Source organism: Ovis aries, chromosome 5 (genome assembly GCF_016772045.2).
Source record: "Ovis aries strain OAR_USU_Benz2616 breed Rambouillet chromosome 5, ARS-UI_Ramb_v3.0, whole genome shotgun sequence".
NCBI classification, from domain to species: domain Eukaryota; kingdom Metazoa; phylum Chordata; class Mammalia; order Artiodactyla; family Bovidae; genus Ovis; species Ovis aries.
The window spans coordinates 13,574,303-13,590,067 of NC_056058.1; the positions used below are offsets into that span (position 1 = coordinate 13,574,303).

At 58.9% G+C, this 15,765-nt stretch overlaps 1 protein-coding gene across 4 annotated transcripts; it reads right to left on the reverse strand.

Annotated features, from left to right (window-relative positions):
* Positions 1 to 813: 813 nt before the first annotated feature.
* On the reverse strand, positions 814 to 15,636 carry ZNF653 (zinc finger protein 653). Of its 4 annotated transcripts, none has more exons than XM_027969697.3 (9): positions 15,303 to 15,636; positions 11,442 to 11,485; positions 9,385 to 9,600; positions 4,000 to 4,611; positions 3,678 to 3,858; positions 3,482 to 3,593; positions 2,298 to 2,412; positions 1,479 to 1,578; positions 814 to 1,239 (listed from the first exon to the last, which is right to left on the reverse strand). In XM_027969697.3, the coding sequence occupies exons 1-9, from the start codon at positions 15,599 to 15,601 to the stop codon at positions 1,062 to 1,064; spliced, it is 1,857 nt and encodes a 618-aa protein (XP_027825498.1). In that variant the 5' UTR covers positions 15,602 to 15,636; the 3' UTR covers positions 814 to 1,061. The 4 variants fall into 4 exon arrangements, with proteins under 4 accessions (XP_027825498.1, XP_042105914.1, XP_027825497.1 ...); XM_042249980.2 differs by adding an exon at positions 15,013 to 15,212 and having other exon boundaries at positions 3,678 to 4,611; positions 15,303 to 15,436; XM_027969696.3 differs by having other exon boundaries at positions 3,678 to 4,611.
* Positions 15,637 to 15,765: the final 129 nt, after the last annotated feature.

The window sequence follows — 15,765 nt, forward strand, 5'->3', positions numbered from 1 at the left end:
GGGCCAATCTGCGCGTGGCGCCACAGGGCTCCCCCGGGCACGTGCCCCGGCTCGCGGCTGCGGGCCCCAGAGTCACGTGGCTGCGGCCACCAGGGCCCACGCGGCTTGCGCGCCACCTGGCGGCCTCGTGGCCTGGAATCGCTCCCCATCCCTCTCCCTGACGGCCCGCATTGAGGAGGCGGCCGCCTCAGCATCCTCCTCTGGGAAATGGGGCCAAGGCAGCCGCCCTGCCGCTGCCAAATCCCTCCCCACCCCCCGTGGTTTCCTGTTCCAGGAACACGCCGAGCCCAGTTCTACCTCGGGGCTTTGGCACTGGCTGTTCCTTCCACTGGGCATTTGCCTCCTCCGGCTTCCTTCAGGGATGGAACCTTTATCACTCTGGTTAAATGCCACCACCCTAGAGAGCCCTTCAACTCCCCCCGACCACCAACCTAAACAGCAGCCCCAGAAACTAATTATCATTCTACTTTCTGTGCGGCGCTTCTCACAGCTGTTGATGTTTAACTGAACATCTCCCCAACTGGTCCCTGTGCACTCCGAGTGAGGGATGAGTGTTCTCTGATAGAATTAAGAGAGGGAGTCAGATCCCGAGTCCTGAGAGATGTTCAATAGCTTCCAGGGCCCCAACATTCCATCCCTGACCTTGTCAGAGGAGGGAGTGGACAGGCCTGCCAGGCCCAGGTAGCCGAGGCAGAAGGGAGGTTGACAGGAAAGGGTTCTGTCTGCTTCCGCCTTGCTCAGGAAAGGACCAGGCTGGAGACAGAGAGGGGCCCACCCGCCTTCCCCCAATAATCAAGCCTAGGGAAGAACATCTCCTTTCTGGCTCTTTAATCTCGCCCTTCTCTCTTGACACAGTTCCAGCAGTGCAACCTTAGGGGCCAGCTCCAGAAATCGGGCGGGGGTGGGGGACCTGCCCCGGGGGCCCAGCCCTAGAGCGGAGCAGGGGCGCCTCCTTCCGGCCCGCGGTCCGGGCGGCCCCCCGCGGATGTCCCGGCCCTGACAGGCCCAGGCATGGTGTCCAATCGGACGAATAAATAGGGGCGTTCAGTGGTCGGGGCGGATCAGGCGGGCTTGTGGTCCGGGTGGCTTTTGAGCGTGTGGAACTTGACGCTGTCCAGCTTCTCGAAGCGCTTCCCGCAGCGCTCGCAAGTGAAGTTGTACTGCACCTCGGCCGTGTGCTTCTTCATGTGCCAGTTGAGCGATGCGCGCTGTCGGCACTGGTAGCCACAGATCTCGCACCTGGGGGAGAGCCCGCAGGAGGCAAGGGGGGCGGGGTCAGAGTGGGCGGGGCCGAAGAGCAGCACCAGGGAGGGGTCGTCTCGCCTCGGGGACGGGGCCCAACCACTAGGGCGGGGCCGGCCCAGAAAGGGGCGGGGCCACCTGGGGATACTCTGGAAACCCCAGAGGCAACGCTGGGGGCGTCACCCGCCTTAGGCACTGCGCTGGGCGGGCCCCCCGCCTTCCGGCCTGTCACTCACTGCAGAGGCGTCTCGCCCGTGTGCGTGCGCCGGTGTACCTCCAGGTGGTTCTTCCTCTTAAAGGACTTGCCGCAGGTTTCACAGGTGAACTCGCGGACACCTGAAGAAGACTAGGATAACTAAGGCAGCTAAGATGAAGCGCGGCTTCATCCTCGCAGGAGGCTCAGAGGCTGCCAAGGAAGGCGATTGGGCAGAGCAAGAATCTGAACTCGGATCCCTCAGGCGCACAGGACGCAAACTGCCAAGCCACAGTGGGCCTGAGTTTGACCCGCATATTTCACCTATTGGGGCGATTTAACATAAAAATCCAAAGTTCCGGCTTCTCGAAAAATCTGAAGCCGTGCCCTCCCGCTGGGCATGTTGGGGAGGCACCACCGCTCCCCACGAACCTATATGCTATGACCTGGTCAGTGAGGTGCTTGAGGCAGACGCAACAGAAATCCTGTCTCCAGTCCACTTCCCTACCCTGGTTCAGTGTCCTGGCTCAGTCCTGAAACAGCTCCCACATGAGCATTGCTTGCGGAAGTGGGGAGCCCAGGGGCTAAGCTAGGGCAGAGGCAGCCAGCCCCTGCCCAGCTACACATGACTCATAATACCAGGTGTCCTTGTGGCCATGCAGCTCCAGCTTATTGACCACTGGGGACGTGCCAAGTGAACTGCTTTACTTCCACCATCTCACACCCGCCCTTGCGGTGGACATGGAGGCGGCTCTGAGAGAGGCAGCCCCAGGCCCAGGTTGCACCTTGCTCCCAGCCCTGGCTTCCAGGCCCAGGGCCCCCTGCTTGCAGCTCAAGCTGCCACCCGGGCCCTGGGCCTGACCTGAGTGAATGATCATGTGCCGCCGTAGGTGGTTGGATAAATAGAACTTCTTGCCGCAGCCAGGATGAGGGCACACTTTGGTCTTCCCTTTCCGATGCACGAGGTTGACGTGGTTCTGGGGGGGAGAGGGGCAGGAGTGGGTGCCACGGGCCCACCTCGGAGCTCTGCAGGGTGGGGACAGATGGGGGCCAGCTGGGGCTTGCCCCTGCCCTTGGGAGGGACTCCCAGATCCAAGCTGGGGCCCAGGGCCACAACTGAGATCAAAGAGCAGCTTAACTGGGCACCTGCTCCAGCCAGGCTCTGGGCTAGGGCATCGGTCAGCCTCATCAGAACCACGTCAGAACCACGGGAAGGGGCTGCCACCAGCCCAGCTTGTGGATGGGGAAACTGAGGCTCTGGAGGCTTAGTGGTTTGGTCTTGTCTTACAGGTGGGCAGTGACAGGGCTAGGACTGGAGTCCAGGGCTGTCAGCCCCACAGTGACTCTGTGCTGTTGAGCTGCCCCCAGAGCCTGGAGCAGGCAGCCCCCAAGTCATTCATCCCTTTGTTCTTTCATTCTTTAACTCACTGGCACAACCACTCCAGCGTGCAGCACCAGGCCTGGCACACAGACGGGGCTCAATACGTGCTTAATGAAAACATGACTTGGCAAATTCAGAGTTCTCTTGGAGCCATGTCCTGAGCCAGGAGTGGGGTTGTGATGGAACTCTGTCTCTGCTGTCAGGGCACCCGCTCCAGACCCCAGGGGGCACACTGCAGGTATGTCCTGGTAGTGCAGTGAGTGACGGGGGTGAAGAGGGAAGTAGGGTGGGCTTCCTGGCAGAGGGGCACACAGAGTTAAGCTTGGAGAGAAGGCACCCTGAGCTGACAGGGTGGCCTGGGCAGAGGTGGGGAGAGTTCAGGGACTGGAAGAGGGGGAGTGTGGGGGGAGCCCCTGGGGCCAGGCAGGATACAGGGTGTGCAGAGGCAGTGGCTGGCCGAAGGAGGCAGGATGGGCGGGGCTGGAGGAGGAGTGGAAGGCACAGAGGCGATGCCTGCCTCTCTGTGGTGAGGCTGAGACCAGCTGGGGCCGGGTGGGTGCATGCGAGACAGGCCAGTGGCACCTGGAGGCCTCACCCCATGAGCCACAGTGCCCAGACGCCTTGCACAGGCAGCCCTGCCGGGCCTACCTGGGTGGGGCGCTCACCTGGAAGCTGCTGAGGGCCACGTAGACCTGGCTGCAGCCTTCGTAGGGGCAGTGGAACATCTCCAGCAGGCCGTCGGAGTCCATCACCCGCGACCTCTTGCTCCGCCGCCTCCTAGAGGGAGAGGAGCCTGTGGCGTTGGAGCTCCTGCCCCAGGAGCTGCTCCTATTCCCTGCCCCCGCCCACCCTGGCACCCACTTCTCGGGTTCCTTGGGGATCTCGTAGATGATGGCGGACATGTCGCTGCCCTCTAGCTCCTCCCCGTCAGCCTCGGCCTCAGGCTCGGCGCTCTCAGGCACCGTCGCAGCCAGCTCAGCCATCTCGAGGGCCACCAGCTCCTCCTTCTCCTCCTTCTTGAGCACGTACAGGTCCTCCTTCTCTATGGGGGTGGACACAGAGTGAGTGCCCATGGGGACTAAGGCTATTGAGGACCTCATTCTGGGGTCACTCCTCGCCCTCCCCTCGCCAGGTCCCAATGTGCCCCCCTTCCAGCCCCCGGACTGGCATGGCCCCCCCAGACCTTTCTTGGTCTCAATGCCTGTCATGGCAGCAGGGTCCATGGTACTGGGTGGGCCACCCTCTGGCTCTGTCTGTGTGTAGGCAGCCACGCCCTCCATCATGGCACAGGGCACCTCATCGCCCAGGCCCCCTCCGGGGGCACTGCTGCCGGCTGCCACGTTGAGGTGGATGCCCTCGGCTGTGAGGGCGTCGTAGCCGGGGCCGGCGATGATGATCACCTGCGACCCGGGCACCATGCCTGGCATGGGACAGCTGGCTACCACCTCACCCAGTGCCTCCTGGGGCACGTTCTCAAAGAGGGTGCCGGGACCCGGGCCCACTTGTACGGGCACGGGCACGCACACCACTGTCTCCAGGGCCTCCGGCCCACTGCTGGCCGGGTTGGGGCATAGTGGGGTGCCCTGCTCGGCCAGGCTCTCCACGTGGTGGACGTCGAAGGGGATGTGCACGCCCTCCTGTGTGATGAGCCCACTGCTGCCTGCCGGGCTGGTGGGTGTGACTGCCGCCGTGGCTACTGTCGCCTTGGTTGGCTGGCCCTCGGGGGGCTCCTCGGAGTCAGAGCCAGAGCCGGAACTGGACGAGTCAGAGCTGCCGGCCACCAGGCCATTGCCCACTGTGGTGACAGAGGAGAGGGGATGGTTACAACAGTGTACAACAGCAGCAGCTGGTATTTGTGGGAAGCACCCCCGGCCCCAGGGGTTGGGTACTGCCACTCCCCTGTAAGAGTGGTCAGCTCAGTCCTATATCCTCCACTGTTGCCCCTGCACTTTGGGATACTCCCCTGCCTCAGCCCCCAGATCCACACTCAGGCTTCCTAGCTCCTCCCGGTGGCTCCTTTTCAGCCTTTTCTGTTCTTATGGGCCTGGCAAGCTCTCGCTGGGGTTTCTCCTCAGCTCTCCACTCACCCCAGCGCATTGGTTGGGCTGGCCGCATTAAACACCGCCCTCCTCCTGGACACCAGCCAGGTGTCCAACAATTGGATTCAGTTCTGACACCATCTGTCCGGAGACCGCGTCTGACCCCGTACGTTAAAGAACTCAGTCCCACAAGACTGACCCCACTTCAGATCCCAGTCACAAGTCCCAGATCACCCATACTTCCGGCTATAAAGAGGAGGTTCCGGCAGACCTCTGCTCAGTTTCAATAATTTGCTAGAACAACTCACAGAACTCAAGAAAGTGATCTGCTTCTGATTACAGTTTTATTATAAAGGATACATCTCAGCATTTGCAGGATGGAAGAAAAACACAGGGCAAGGTAATTATGTGTGTGTGTGGGGGGCCCGTCATGGAGCTGCGAGGCTCTCTACAGACATACCAGTCTCCCAGCACCTCAGCATGTCCACCAACCTGGAAGCTCTCAGAACCTCACTGTTTAAAAGAGTTTTTAAAACTTTATGTATTTATTTATTGGCTGCGCTGCAGGGCGTGCAGGATCTTAGTTCCCTGACCAGGGATGGAACTTGTGCCCCCTGCAGTAGAAGCACAGAGTCTCAACCACTGCACCACCAGGCAATTCCCAAAACTTTTTATAAGGAAATGGCTATCCACTCCAGTATTCTTACCGGGAGAATCCCATGGATGGAGGAGCCTGGCGGGCTACAGTCCATGGGGTCACAAAGAGTTGGACACGACTGAGTGAATTTCACTTTCTCCAGCTCCCATCTGCTTCTGGGGGCTGGGGACAGGGCTGAGAGCTGCCACCAGTGACAGGCTCCCATCCTAAAGCTATCTAGGGGCTCCTCCGTGAGTCACTTCATTGGACTGTTCCCCAGGTGTGTGGCATGCGGGATCTTAATTCCTCAACCAAGGATCAAACTCATGCCCTCTGCAGTGGGATCAGAGTCCTAACCACTAGACTGCCAGGGAATCCCCCAGCAATAAATTATGTTTAAATTAAGGAATGTACCTTTCTTTTCCCCTGCAATGCTCTCGCACACTTAACAGATCACAGTTTAGTGTAAACGTAACTTTTACATGCACTGGGAAACCAAAAAGCTCATGGGTCACCCTTTACTTTGATATTTGCTTTATTGAGGTGGTCTGGAATCAAATCTGCAATGTTGCCTAGGTCTGCCTGCATCTATTTTTATTATAGTGCCATCTCTCCCCATAGCCTGGTGCCTCCGGTGGACAGTTCTCACCTGAACCTCCTGCGGAGGTGCAGACTGTCACACCTCACTGCATCCTCCACTGCTCTCTCTCATGTGTGTTTGGGTCTTATGGGCGTCTCAGATTCTGGCTTGAATCTCCCCTCAGAGAAAGGCTCAAAGACATCCCTATCTAAGCCAGTGGCAGCTATGCCTGTCCAGTTGCTCAGGCCAAAGTCCTGGGGCTCTTCTTGACTTCTCCCTTTCACACCCACTTCCAATCTGTCAGCAAAATCTGTTGGCCCTGCTTCCAAAATACATCCCCAGGCAGGCAGCTTCTCCTATCCCTGCCCTGCAAATCCTGGGCAGAGTCCCACCAGCCCAGAACATGCACTTCTTTCTCCTGGGTGCCCCTGCTCCCATCCTTGTCCCCCACTAAGCCTGTCTTGTCTTCAGGGTCAGAGGGAGCCTGTGAACACATGCTCAGGTCACCTCCCTTTCTAAGAATCTGCTCATTGCTTCCTGCGGAAGAGACAGGCCAGCTGCTCACCGAACAACCCCACTGTGCGCCCCTCACCCCCGTCTCTTCCTCCTGACACCTGGTGGACTACATGTCCCAGCAGCCTTTGCTGTTAGGTGTGGCAATACAGCTGAGTCCCAGTGGAACGAGAGTGGAAGTGAGCTGTGTCAGGTCACAGGAATAGCAGCCAAATTCTTCCATGGCGACAGAGCCCGCAATCTGCCCTGGTGACCTCCTCTCCAGCCCCACTGACCTCCTTTCCATACCTGGAGATGCTGGCAGGTTTCTGCCTCAGGACCTTTGCACTGGCCACTCGCTCTGCCAAATCCTCTTTCTGCAGATGCCTGTGTGGGCTCCTCCCTCACCTCCATCACAACCTTCCTCAAGTGGTATTTCTTCAGGGATGCCTTGGACCACTTTGTTTCAAATTGCACCCTTTTCTCTCTTGTTTTTTTCCCCAATACTTGCCAACTTCCACTTCACTCTCGGTGTTACTTGTTTATCTTGTTTACTGTCTGCTTCTCTAGACAGCAAACAGATGGGGGGGGGGGGTTTGTCCCTGTGCACAGGGTACCAGCTGATTGGTCCATGTTGAGCTCAAGTTTGTAAGAATGAGGGAATCCAAGACCAAGGCTGTGATGAAGGCCAAGGGGGCCGGGCATCTTACCCAGGCATTTGGTACTAATGTCCACACACAGGAAGAAACTGGGGACTGGGCAAATGACTGACTGCCCCTTCAGCTACTCACTCGAGACACAGCTGGGGTATACTGTCTGGGTACTACATATCACATCTACAGTCCCAGAGGGTCACGTGGAGAATACAGGCTCTGGAGGGGGATCCCAGTGCCCACTCCTCCAGCTGTGTGAAGTGGGGGTGCCTGCTAACCTCTCTGAGCCTGGGGCTAACTTGGCACCTACCCAGGGGGTGTTTGGGGGTATTTAAACGAGTAAATAGGACAGTAGGGGTTATGGTAAGCACCTCTTCAGTGTTTCCCATCATAGTTATTATAGAATAATAATATTCTCCCACCCATCCTTGACTCATCCCTAGGCGGCAGCAGGGGTAGGGTGGGGGGATTGCCCCCTTTTTAAAAATAAATATTTACTTATTTGACTGCACTGGGTCTTAGTTGCAGCACTCAGGACCTTTAGTTGCAGCATGTAGGAGCTAGTTCCCTCAACAGCAATCGAACCCAGGTCCCCAGCATTGGTAGCAAGGAAGTCTTAGCTGCTGGACCACAAGGGAAGTCCCAATTGCCCCTCCTTCTAACACTCTGTAATCTTTAGGGTAGACTGAGCCCTGTGGCTCCACCCTGGAGTGGGGGCAGCTTCCTAGAGAGTTGGGGCCTGGCCAGGGCATGTGCCTGGATCCCCAATGACAATGTCCAGCTGTTAAGTGGACACTAGACTTCTTGCCAGTTAATAATGACATTAACGACAGAATTGGCCGTACACCCACCAGCATCCGGTGGTCCTGGTAGGAGGTCCACCCTTGGCAGAGAGCTGGTAAGGGTGCTGTTGAGGGGCCCGGGCTGGCACAGGGACACAGCCACTCCCTCCCCCTCCCCGCCGGCCAGCACTCACAACAGACCTGGCCAACTGCTCCCAGGATTCATTCCTGAGAGCCCAGACCCAGAAGCCACTGGTGTCACAGTTGGGCTGGGCCATCAAGGGATGCTTCTGGGTACCACCCCCAACCTAGCCAGATTCAGAGCCAGATGGGCCAGTCACGTGACTCCCAGGAGCCTTGGTTTCCTCAACTGCTAATGACGAAGGAGTGGGGAGGGGCCAGGGTGGTTCAGGGCAGGGCCTGGCATTAGGAGGACAAGATGGCCATGGGGCTGGCTGCTCTCTGGGAGCCTGGCTGACACACCATGGGACAGCCGTTGGCTGGGGTGCCCACCCGGAACACCTCTCGCCCACGGCTTCCCCTTGGCCAGCTGGGACGCCACCTGCTCAGAGATGCTTGCCAGCCCTGGTGGCTGACCCCACCCTCAGCTCCAGCAGGGTGCCTGGCAGTGGGCCCCAGATTCCTTCTAGTGCCAAGCCCGAGGCAGGTGGGCAGCCCCTCACCACCCACAACGTCTCCTCTGCTCCCCCACCAGAGCCAACGGGGCCCTCCTAGTCTTGAGCAGGCCGCTGGCTCACGTGTGTGTGTGCGCGCGCATGCATGCGGTGTGGGATGGCAGGTGAAGGACCGGGGCAGTGAGAGATGAGCACGCAGGGCCAGTGGTGGGGGAGGGATAAAGGGGTGAAAAGGGGAGTGAGATGGAGGAGAGACAGTGCGGGGGAAGAGGAAAAAGGCACGAGATGATGTGGGGGGCAGAAAGAGTGAGGACGAAATACAGAAAGATAGGAGGGGAAAGTGGGTCTCTGGTCTTCTTGATCAGAAAAAGGTCAAGAGCAGAGAATGGGGCACAGGGAGGGCAAGAGAATGAGGTTCCTGAGAAAAACTGAGAAAAACGTGGAGAAAGTAAAGGAGAACAAAGAGGCCAGGAGAGGCCCAGCACCTGCCAGTCCCTCCAGCCGCTGAGCTGGGTTCCTGGATCCCAGCCCTGCCTGTCCCTGATCTCCGGCACACTGCGCCATGCCCTGGTGGTCCCTTCGCAGAACGGGGACCAGCCCTTGGGCTCTGTAAGGGCTCAAGGAAGGCAAGATCACCCAACACCAGGGCCATGTTACTTGCTGTGAGGTCTGTGATGCTGGCCTGATGCTGGCAGAGCCCCAGACCCCGCAGGCCATGGTGCGCCCTCCCTGCTCCCCCAGCAGACCCACCTTTGTCACTCTCGGGGTCCGAATCACTGAGCGGCTTCAGCGGGGAGTGCAGGTCTTGGAAGTAGCGGTGCCCGGCTTCACACTGCCACACGGCTGTGGTGTACAGGCCGAAGGTGGGGTCCAGCTCAGCCAGGTGCGGCTCGTAGGGGCAGCGGTGCTTGTGGTCCTCGTACCAGATCACCACGTTCTTCAGGCAGTTCACATTGCGTCGCCGCCCTGCACACACAGGCGCGGGGCAGCGTGAGGGGCAGTGCTTGCCCCCCAACCCCGCCCAGCAGCGGGGCCCCCAGAACCATCCTCGGCCTTACGGCTCCCCAGAGGTCGACACCCTCCTGAGTCCTGTCCGGGCCTGTCCCCAGTACACAGATGAGGAAACTGAGGCTCAGAAACGTGAGACCTGCCCTGGAGACAACAGAGGCTACCCAGGGACTGTCCCCACTGTTGGAGTCGTGTCTTATACACGACAAAGCCTGGTGCCCGGCAGGTGCGCGGCAACTGTCAGCCGCCGGTTACAGTTAGGATCGGCCTCATCAGCTCAGCGTCTCCTGCCTGCCCAGCTCAGTCGCTGCACCTTGCTCTCCCAGCTTTCACCTCTGCCCCTACCCACCACGGCTGACAGAAGGCACCTCTGAACACTTGGGCCAAGTCACCACCCTTCTCTGGTCAGAATTTACCGGGGCTCCCATCTCACCGGGGGTAAAAGCCAAAGACCTCCCCGAGGTTTCCCAAGCCCTGCATGTCCTGCCCTGTCACCTCCCGCCATCACCTCCTCCCACTGCTCCCCTGATCACTCCACTCTAGGCTCAGGGCCTCCTCCCAGATCCTCACCTACAGAAGTCCCACCTTAGGGCCTCTGCAAGGGTTCTGCCCTCCTCCTCCAGACACCTGCCCTGCCCCTCGCCCTTGGAGCTGGACTGCCTGGGCTAAAATCCCAGCTCTGCCATTTCCCAGAAGCCACTCAGCTTCTCTGAACCTCAGTTTCCCCTTCTGGGCAGGGGGAGGATAATGGTCCCCACTTCCTAAGGGCTGCCGGAGGCAGGGAGTGACGACATCGATAGGGCCCAAGACAGGTAATGGTACCTAAGATTCCTGTGATGATCCTAGTCCTGCAGCCGACGGGGAGGAAGGTGTGCCCTTGACTTTCCAGGCTGGGGGATGAAGAGGGGGTCTAGGAAAGGTCCTGGGGGCTAGGGATGGTGCTGGGGCCACCAACCCAGTGATGATCATGGGGTACCACCAGCAGCCACTTCTCCCACCCAGCACTTGCCTCCTTATCTCCTCTGGGATTGGGAGTCACGGTCTTAGCTCAGCTTGTGCATCTGACCATGAGAAGGGGAAGGGGAGGGGCTCACTGACATCAGACGGATGTCCCTGGACCACAGGCCCTCACCCTGCTGGATGTGGCCTAAGGCCCACTGCCCCATGGCTCGGGGTCTTGGCCAGGGGGTTGGGACCAGGAGCTCCAGCCTCTGTTTCAACAGCCCACACCCGGCTCCCCTCGAGCCTGGCACACCACACGCCCTGTAGGCCGGGGCACAAACAGTTCCCTCTGCTCTGCCTGGCTTCTCCCTGGCTGACTCCCACGCACCGGGCAGGAGAGCAGAGGAGCGGACGGGACCCCTTGGGAGATGCACAGACCTGGGTTTGCGGTCTGGCCTGGCCACTTTCTAGCTGTGCAGCTTGGACAGTGACTCAGCCTTTCTGGGTCAGATGGGGGCAATGAGAGCACTCCCGCTGGGCACAGCACTGGTTCAGGTTGCCTCCGACCCTTCCTGGCCTCACTCCCACCCAAGCCCCAGGCTGGGTCAGGACTCTCCTCTGGGCTTCCTGGTGCCCCTACATCCCCACCCCAGGCCTGCCTGGCCTGCCCCCACCCTCCCCATCTTTCCTGTGAGACTGTGGGCTCTGGGAGGGCAGGGCTGAGTCTGCCCCATCTCACATGGTGCCTGGCACACGTGGGCCCTCCATAAACCATCTGCGAGGGAGGGAGGGTGGGAACCAGCCACAAAGCCACTTACTCCCATCACCACCCCCACCCTGGCTGCAGCCCTACTTACTTTTCTTCCGCTTTGGCTTTTTAGGGACTTGCTCCCAAGGCTTCCTGTAACAGAGAGAGGAGGCAGTGGGGAGTGACCCTGGGGACTGATGATGGTGAGACCCTAATCCTGCTCGTGTAGGGCAGCTTGGAAGCCTCTGCTTCCTGGGCCTGGCCTGCTGTCCACAGTGGCTTCACTTGGGCTCTGCTGCCCTGGAGTGGGGTCTACCATCATCACCGACCTCACAGAGTGGGAAACTGAGGCCCTCAGCATGAGGCCGCCCACCCAGGGTCCCCAGACTGGGAAGTAGGCTTATCAAGAGGGAGTTTATTTGAGGAGCCTGACCTAAGCAGGGGAGACTTTAAAAGTGCACTGCTGACTCAATGCTGAGGACTCTGCCTGCCGGTGCAGGAGTCACAGGTTCGAAACCTGGTCCGGGAAGATCCCACATGCTGTGGAGCAAATAAGCCTGTGGCCACGACTGAGCCTGTGCTCTAGAGCCCAGGAGCCGCAACTGCTGAGCCCATGTGCTGCAGCTACTGAAGCCTGCACACTCTGGAGTCTGTGCTCTGCAACAAGAGGGGCCACGGCAGTGAGAGGCCCACACACCACGGCCAGAGAGCAGTCCCCACTCTCCGCAACTAGAGAAAAGCCCCTGAAGCAACGAAGACCCAGCACAGCCAAAAGTAAATGAGTAAAACTAATAACAATAATAAATGCACTGCTGAAGCCACAGACTGGAGACAGAGAGCAAGAGGGCCTGAAGCCAGATACTAGAGACAGAGAGCAAGGGGGCCTGAGGCCAGAGAATGGAGACAGAGAGCAAGGGGGCCTGTGAGGGGCCAGGACCTGAAAATGGCCCAGCAAGACTGCAGGAACCACAGCCATACAGCCCTGAGGAGATGGATTCTGCCAAAGCTCTGAGCAAGTTTAGAAGCAGGTCTCTCCCTGGGTGAGCCTCTAGGTGACAATGGCATATCAGGCTGATACCTTGATTTCAGCCTTGAGACCCTGAGCTGAGGATCCAGCTACAATGTGCCAGACACCTGACCTACAGAAATGTGAGATCATAAATCTGTGTAATTTTAAAGCCACTGAGTCTGCAGTCAGTTGCTACCCAATAGCACCATCATAGACTTGACCTCAGACAGCCCCATCCAAGGTCCTGCACATTCTGCCCCTGAGGCTGGACCAGAGTCCTGGGGAGACGGTCAGGCCCTAATGGCCTACTCAACGAGGGTCCTGCCCAAAGGCTATGCCATTGTGTCCACCTGCCTCCAGAGCTTTCCCCTGCCCTGCCTGGGTCCCCACACTGACTGTGTGCCCCCGTGGGCCATGGCCTGGGGGAGCCCAAAGGCAGGGGGGACCCCATGGTCTCCTATACCAGGAGGGCCACCAGATCTGCCAAGCAGATTCCTGACCCCACGTGGGCCTCCCAGCTGCGGTCTAGCACACATTCTGAGATGCTTTAGAGCGATCTCTCCTGGACTGGCCAGGGCCTCCCTCCACCTTCCTGCCACCATGCTTCAGGGTCTGCCCACCTGATTCAGATTGCTTCTCTGCTTTTCCTCATCTAAACCATAGCAGCAGGCTCTGGGACAGTGGGTGAGCAACCCTGCCTCCCTGTGCCTCAGTTTACCCATCTGTAGTGGGGCTCATAACAGTACCTTCTTCACGGGGTTGGCACGACATTATAGGCATTATAAAGAGCCTGGTAATTATTCACTCAGCAAATGGTGATGATGATCACATTGTTATTTAGTTGCTCAGTTGTGTCCAGTTCTTTTGCAACCCCATGGACTCTAGCCCGCCAGGCTCCTCTGTCCATGGGATTTCCCAGGCAAGAATACCGGAGTGGGTTGCCATTTTCTCCTCCAGGGGATTGAACCCAAGTCTCCTGCATTGCAGGTGGATTCTTTAGCACTGAGCCACCTGGGAAGCCCAATGATGACCATTATGAGTCTCAATATTGTCACAGAGCCAGGACCTGGGACACTGGTCTCCTTACTGTGGCTGGGACCACCCTCTTGCCACAAATATCCTGACAGCCAGTCTAGGATCTCTCTTCAGGTCCAATGCCCACCCTCTCTAACCCTTGTCCAGCCTGATGACATGTCTCAGCTCCTATACACCAAGTCTGGTCCCAGAACAGCTCCTCTGAGCTCCTCTATCCCTCCTGCCCAGGCTCTGCCCAGGAATCTGTGCCCCACTGTCCCATCCCAGGAGCCTCTATGCCCTCCCATGGCCCCACCTCCTCTCCAAAGGGCCAGACTGGTTGCCTCAATTCTCACCCAAACCCAAATCTAAACACCCACGACCACTTCTACCCATTCATAGCCTCACCATGGCTGGGGTGCTGGGAACTTCACTTCGTGGTGGAGACAGGCTTGGTGTCACTCAGACTGGAGTTCAAGTCTCATCTTTGCTACTGACTGCCTATGTAATCTCAAGCAGGTTTTGTCCCCTCTGGGCCTCAGTTTTCTTATCTGTGAAGTGGGGATAACTGCAGTGCCTCCCACACAGAAATGCCATACAGGTTAAAAGAAGAAACTTCCCTGAGTGTATTTTCTGGATTACTCATATGTTGCGTGCCCTGAGGCCAGGTTTTGCCACACCACACACAGCCTGGGTGTCTCAGTGCCCCTGCCCCAGTCCTGCAGGCTCGCACAGCTGCAGCTCGGCCAGACAAGTTTCTGGAAACATCACTTTCAGCTTAGGAACCTCCTGAGGCTCCCTCTGGCCAGCGGTTCTCAACTCCAGCTAAACAGCTTCAGCTCTTTAGAAAAAATATAGGATCTGCAACTCTACCCAGACTAACTGAATCAGAAACTCCAAGTAGTTGTGACACTGGCCTAAAGTTGTATAAGCTCCTAGCATTTCTTGCCCTGCTCTTTCTTGGGCATATAAGCCAGCCTGCTACCCTGCGGAGGGAGTGGGTATAATTCAGCAGGTTCTGGTTGACTCCTGATCCCCAGAATCTCCTCTGAGAGAAATGTGTGAATGTATACAAGTGAAAACCAGGGCAGATCAGGGTTTTGTTGCAGCATTGCTTGCAATAGGAAACAAACATTTTAACAGCTAATATTCGGACAGCTCACTATGTTCCGGGCACTGTTCTAAGCATTTGGGTGTAATTTAACTCATTTAATCATCATATCAACCTATAAGGCAGAAAGAGAAAAATTCCTTCCTTACAGGTCATTTTTAAGACCAAGGTTCCATAAAGACCTCTGCCCTCCACCTGAGCAACTAACTTGGGGTTTCCTCTTCACCCGAGTCTCCCTAGGCAGACGTGTTCCTCAAGAGCCAAGAGGTTAAGGGATTGTAAGGGGTCCTCTGGGAGTATTCGGCCTTGGTTTCTGGGAGTGGACCCCATGAAATGCCAGGTGGGTCACTGGAACCTCAGGACGGTTAGAGCTGGGAGCCCTGGGATGTTCAGTCACAGCCGCAGGCTACACTGTAGAGGTTTAAGGGGATGAGGCCTTTGAGGTTCCTGGGGCCAGTGGAGACCTCAGAACCGTGAGGCTTCAGAAGGGCGGGGCCGCCCCTCCAGAGATTGGGCCGTTAGAATGCTTGGAGGTGGGTCCCATACCAGGATTGGGCAGCCAGAGCCCTAGGGGGCGGGGCCAAGGGCCCAGGAGGCGGTTCGAGAGGCTGGACGCGTCCTAGGATTGGGCAGTCGGAGCGACGGGAGGTGGGGCCGCGAGCCAGGCGCGTCCCAGGACCTGCAGTCGGAGACCCAGGCCGGCCGCCGGGGCGCCGGGCGGGGCTCACAGGTGCCATGGGCGGGGCCTGGGGGCAAATGGGGCGGGGCCAGGCTCAGCGGGGGATGGGGGCGTCTCCTCCCTCACTCCCTCCCACCCTCAGGCCGGGCCCCCTCACCCGTGGCGGCCGCTACGCTGGCCGCGCTCCAGCGAGATGAGGTAGGCGGCGAGCTTGGCGTCGCTCCAGCCGCTGCGGCGCCGCAGGTCCACCCAGGGCCCGTGCGCCTCGCCCAGGTACACGCGCCTCACGTCGTACTTCTTCCGGGACTCGAGCCGCCGCCGGGCCCGGTCCGACTCCGTAAGCCGTGGCCGGCCCCGCGCTTTGCGGCCCGCAGCGCTCTCCTCGGCGGCCGCCTCCCCGCCTGCGCCCGCCTCAGCCTCCGCCTCCGCCTCGGGCTCCGGTGCCCGCTCCGCCATCCCCCCCTCCCTGGTTACCAGCCTCCCCCGTTGTTAGGAGCCCGGCCGGAAGTGGCGCGCATGTTCCGCGCCGGCGGGAAATTTCTGATGGACTCTCACTGCCCCACGGCGTCAAAAGGAGACCGAGAGCAGAAGCTGCGCATGCGCGCGACAAACGCTTGCAA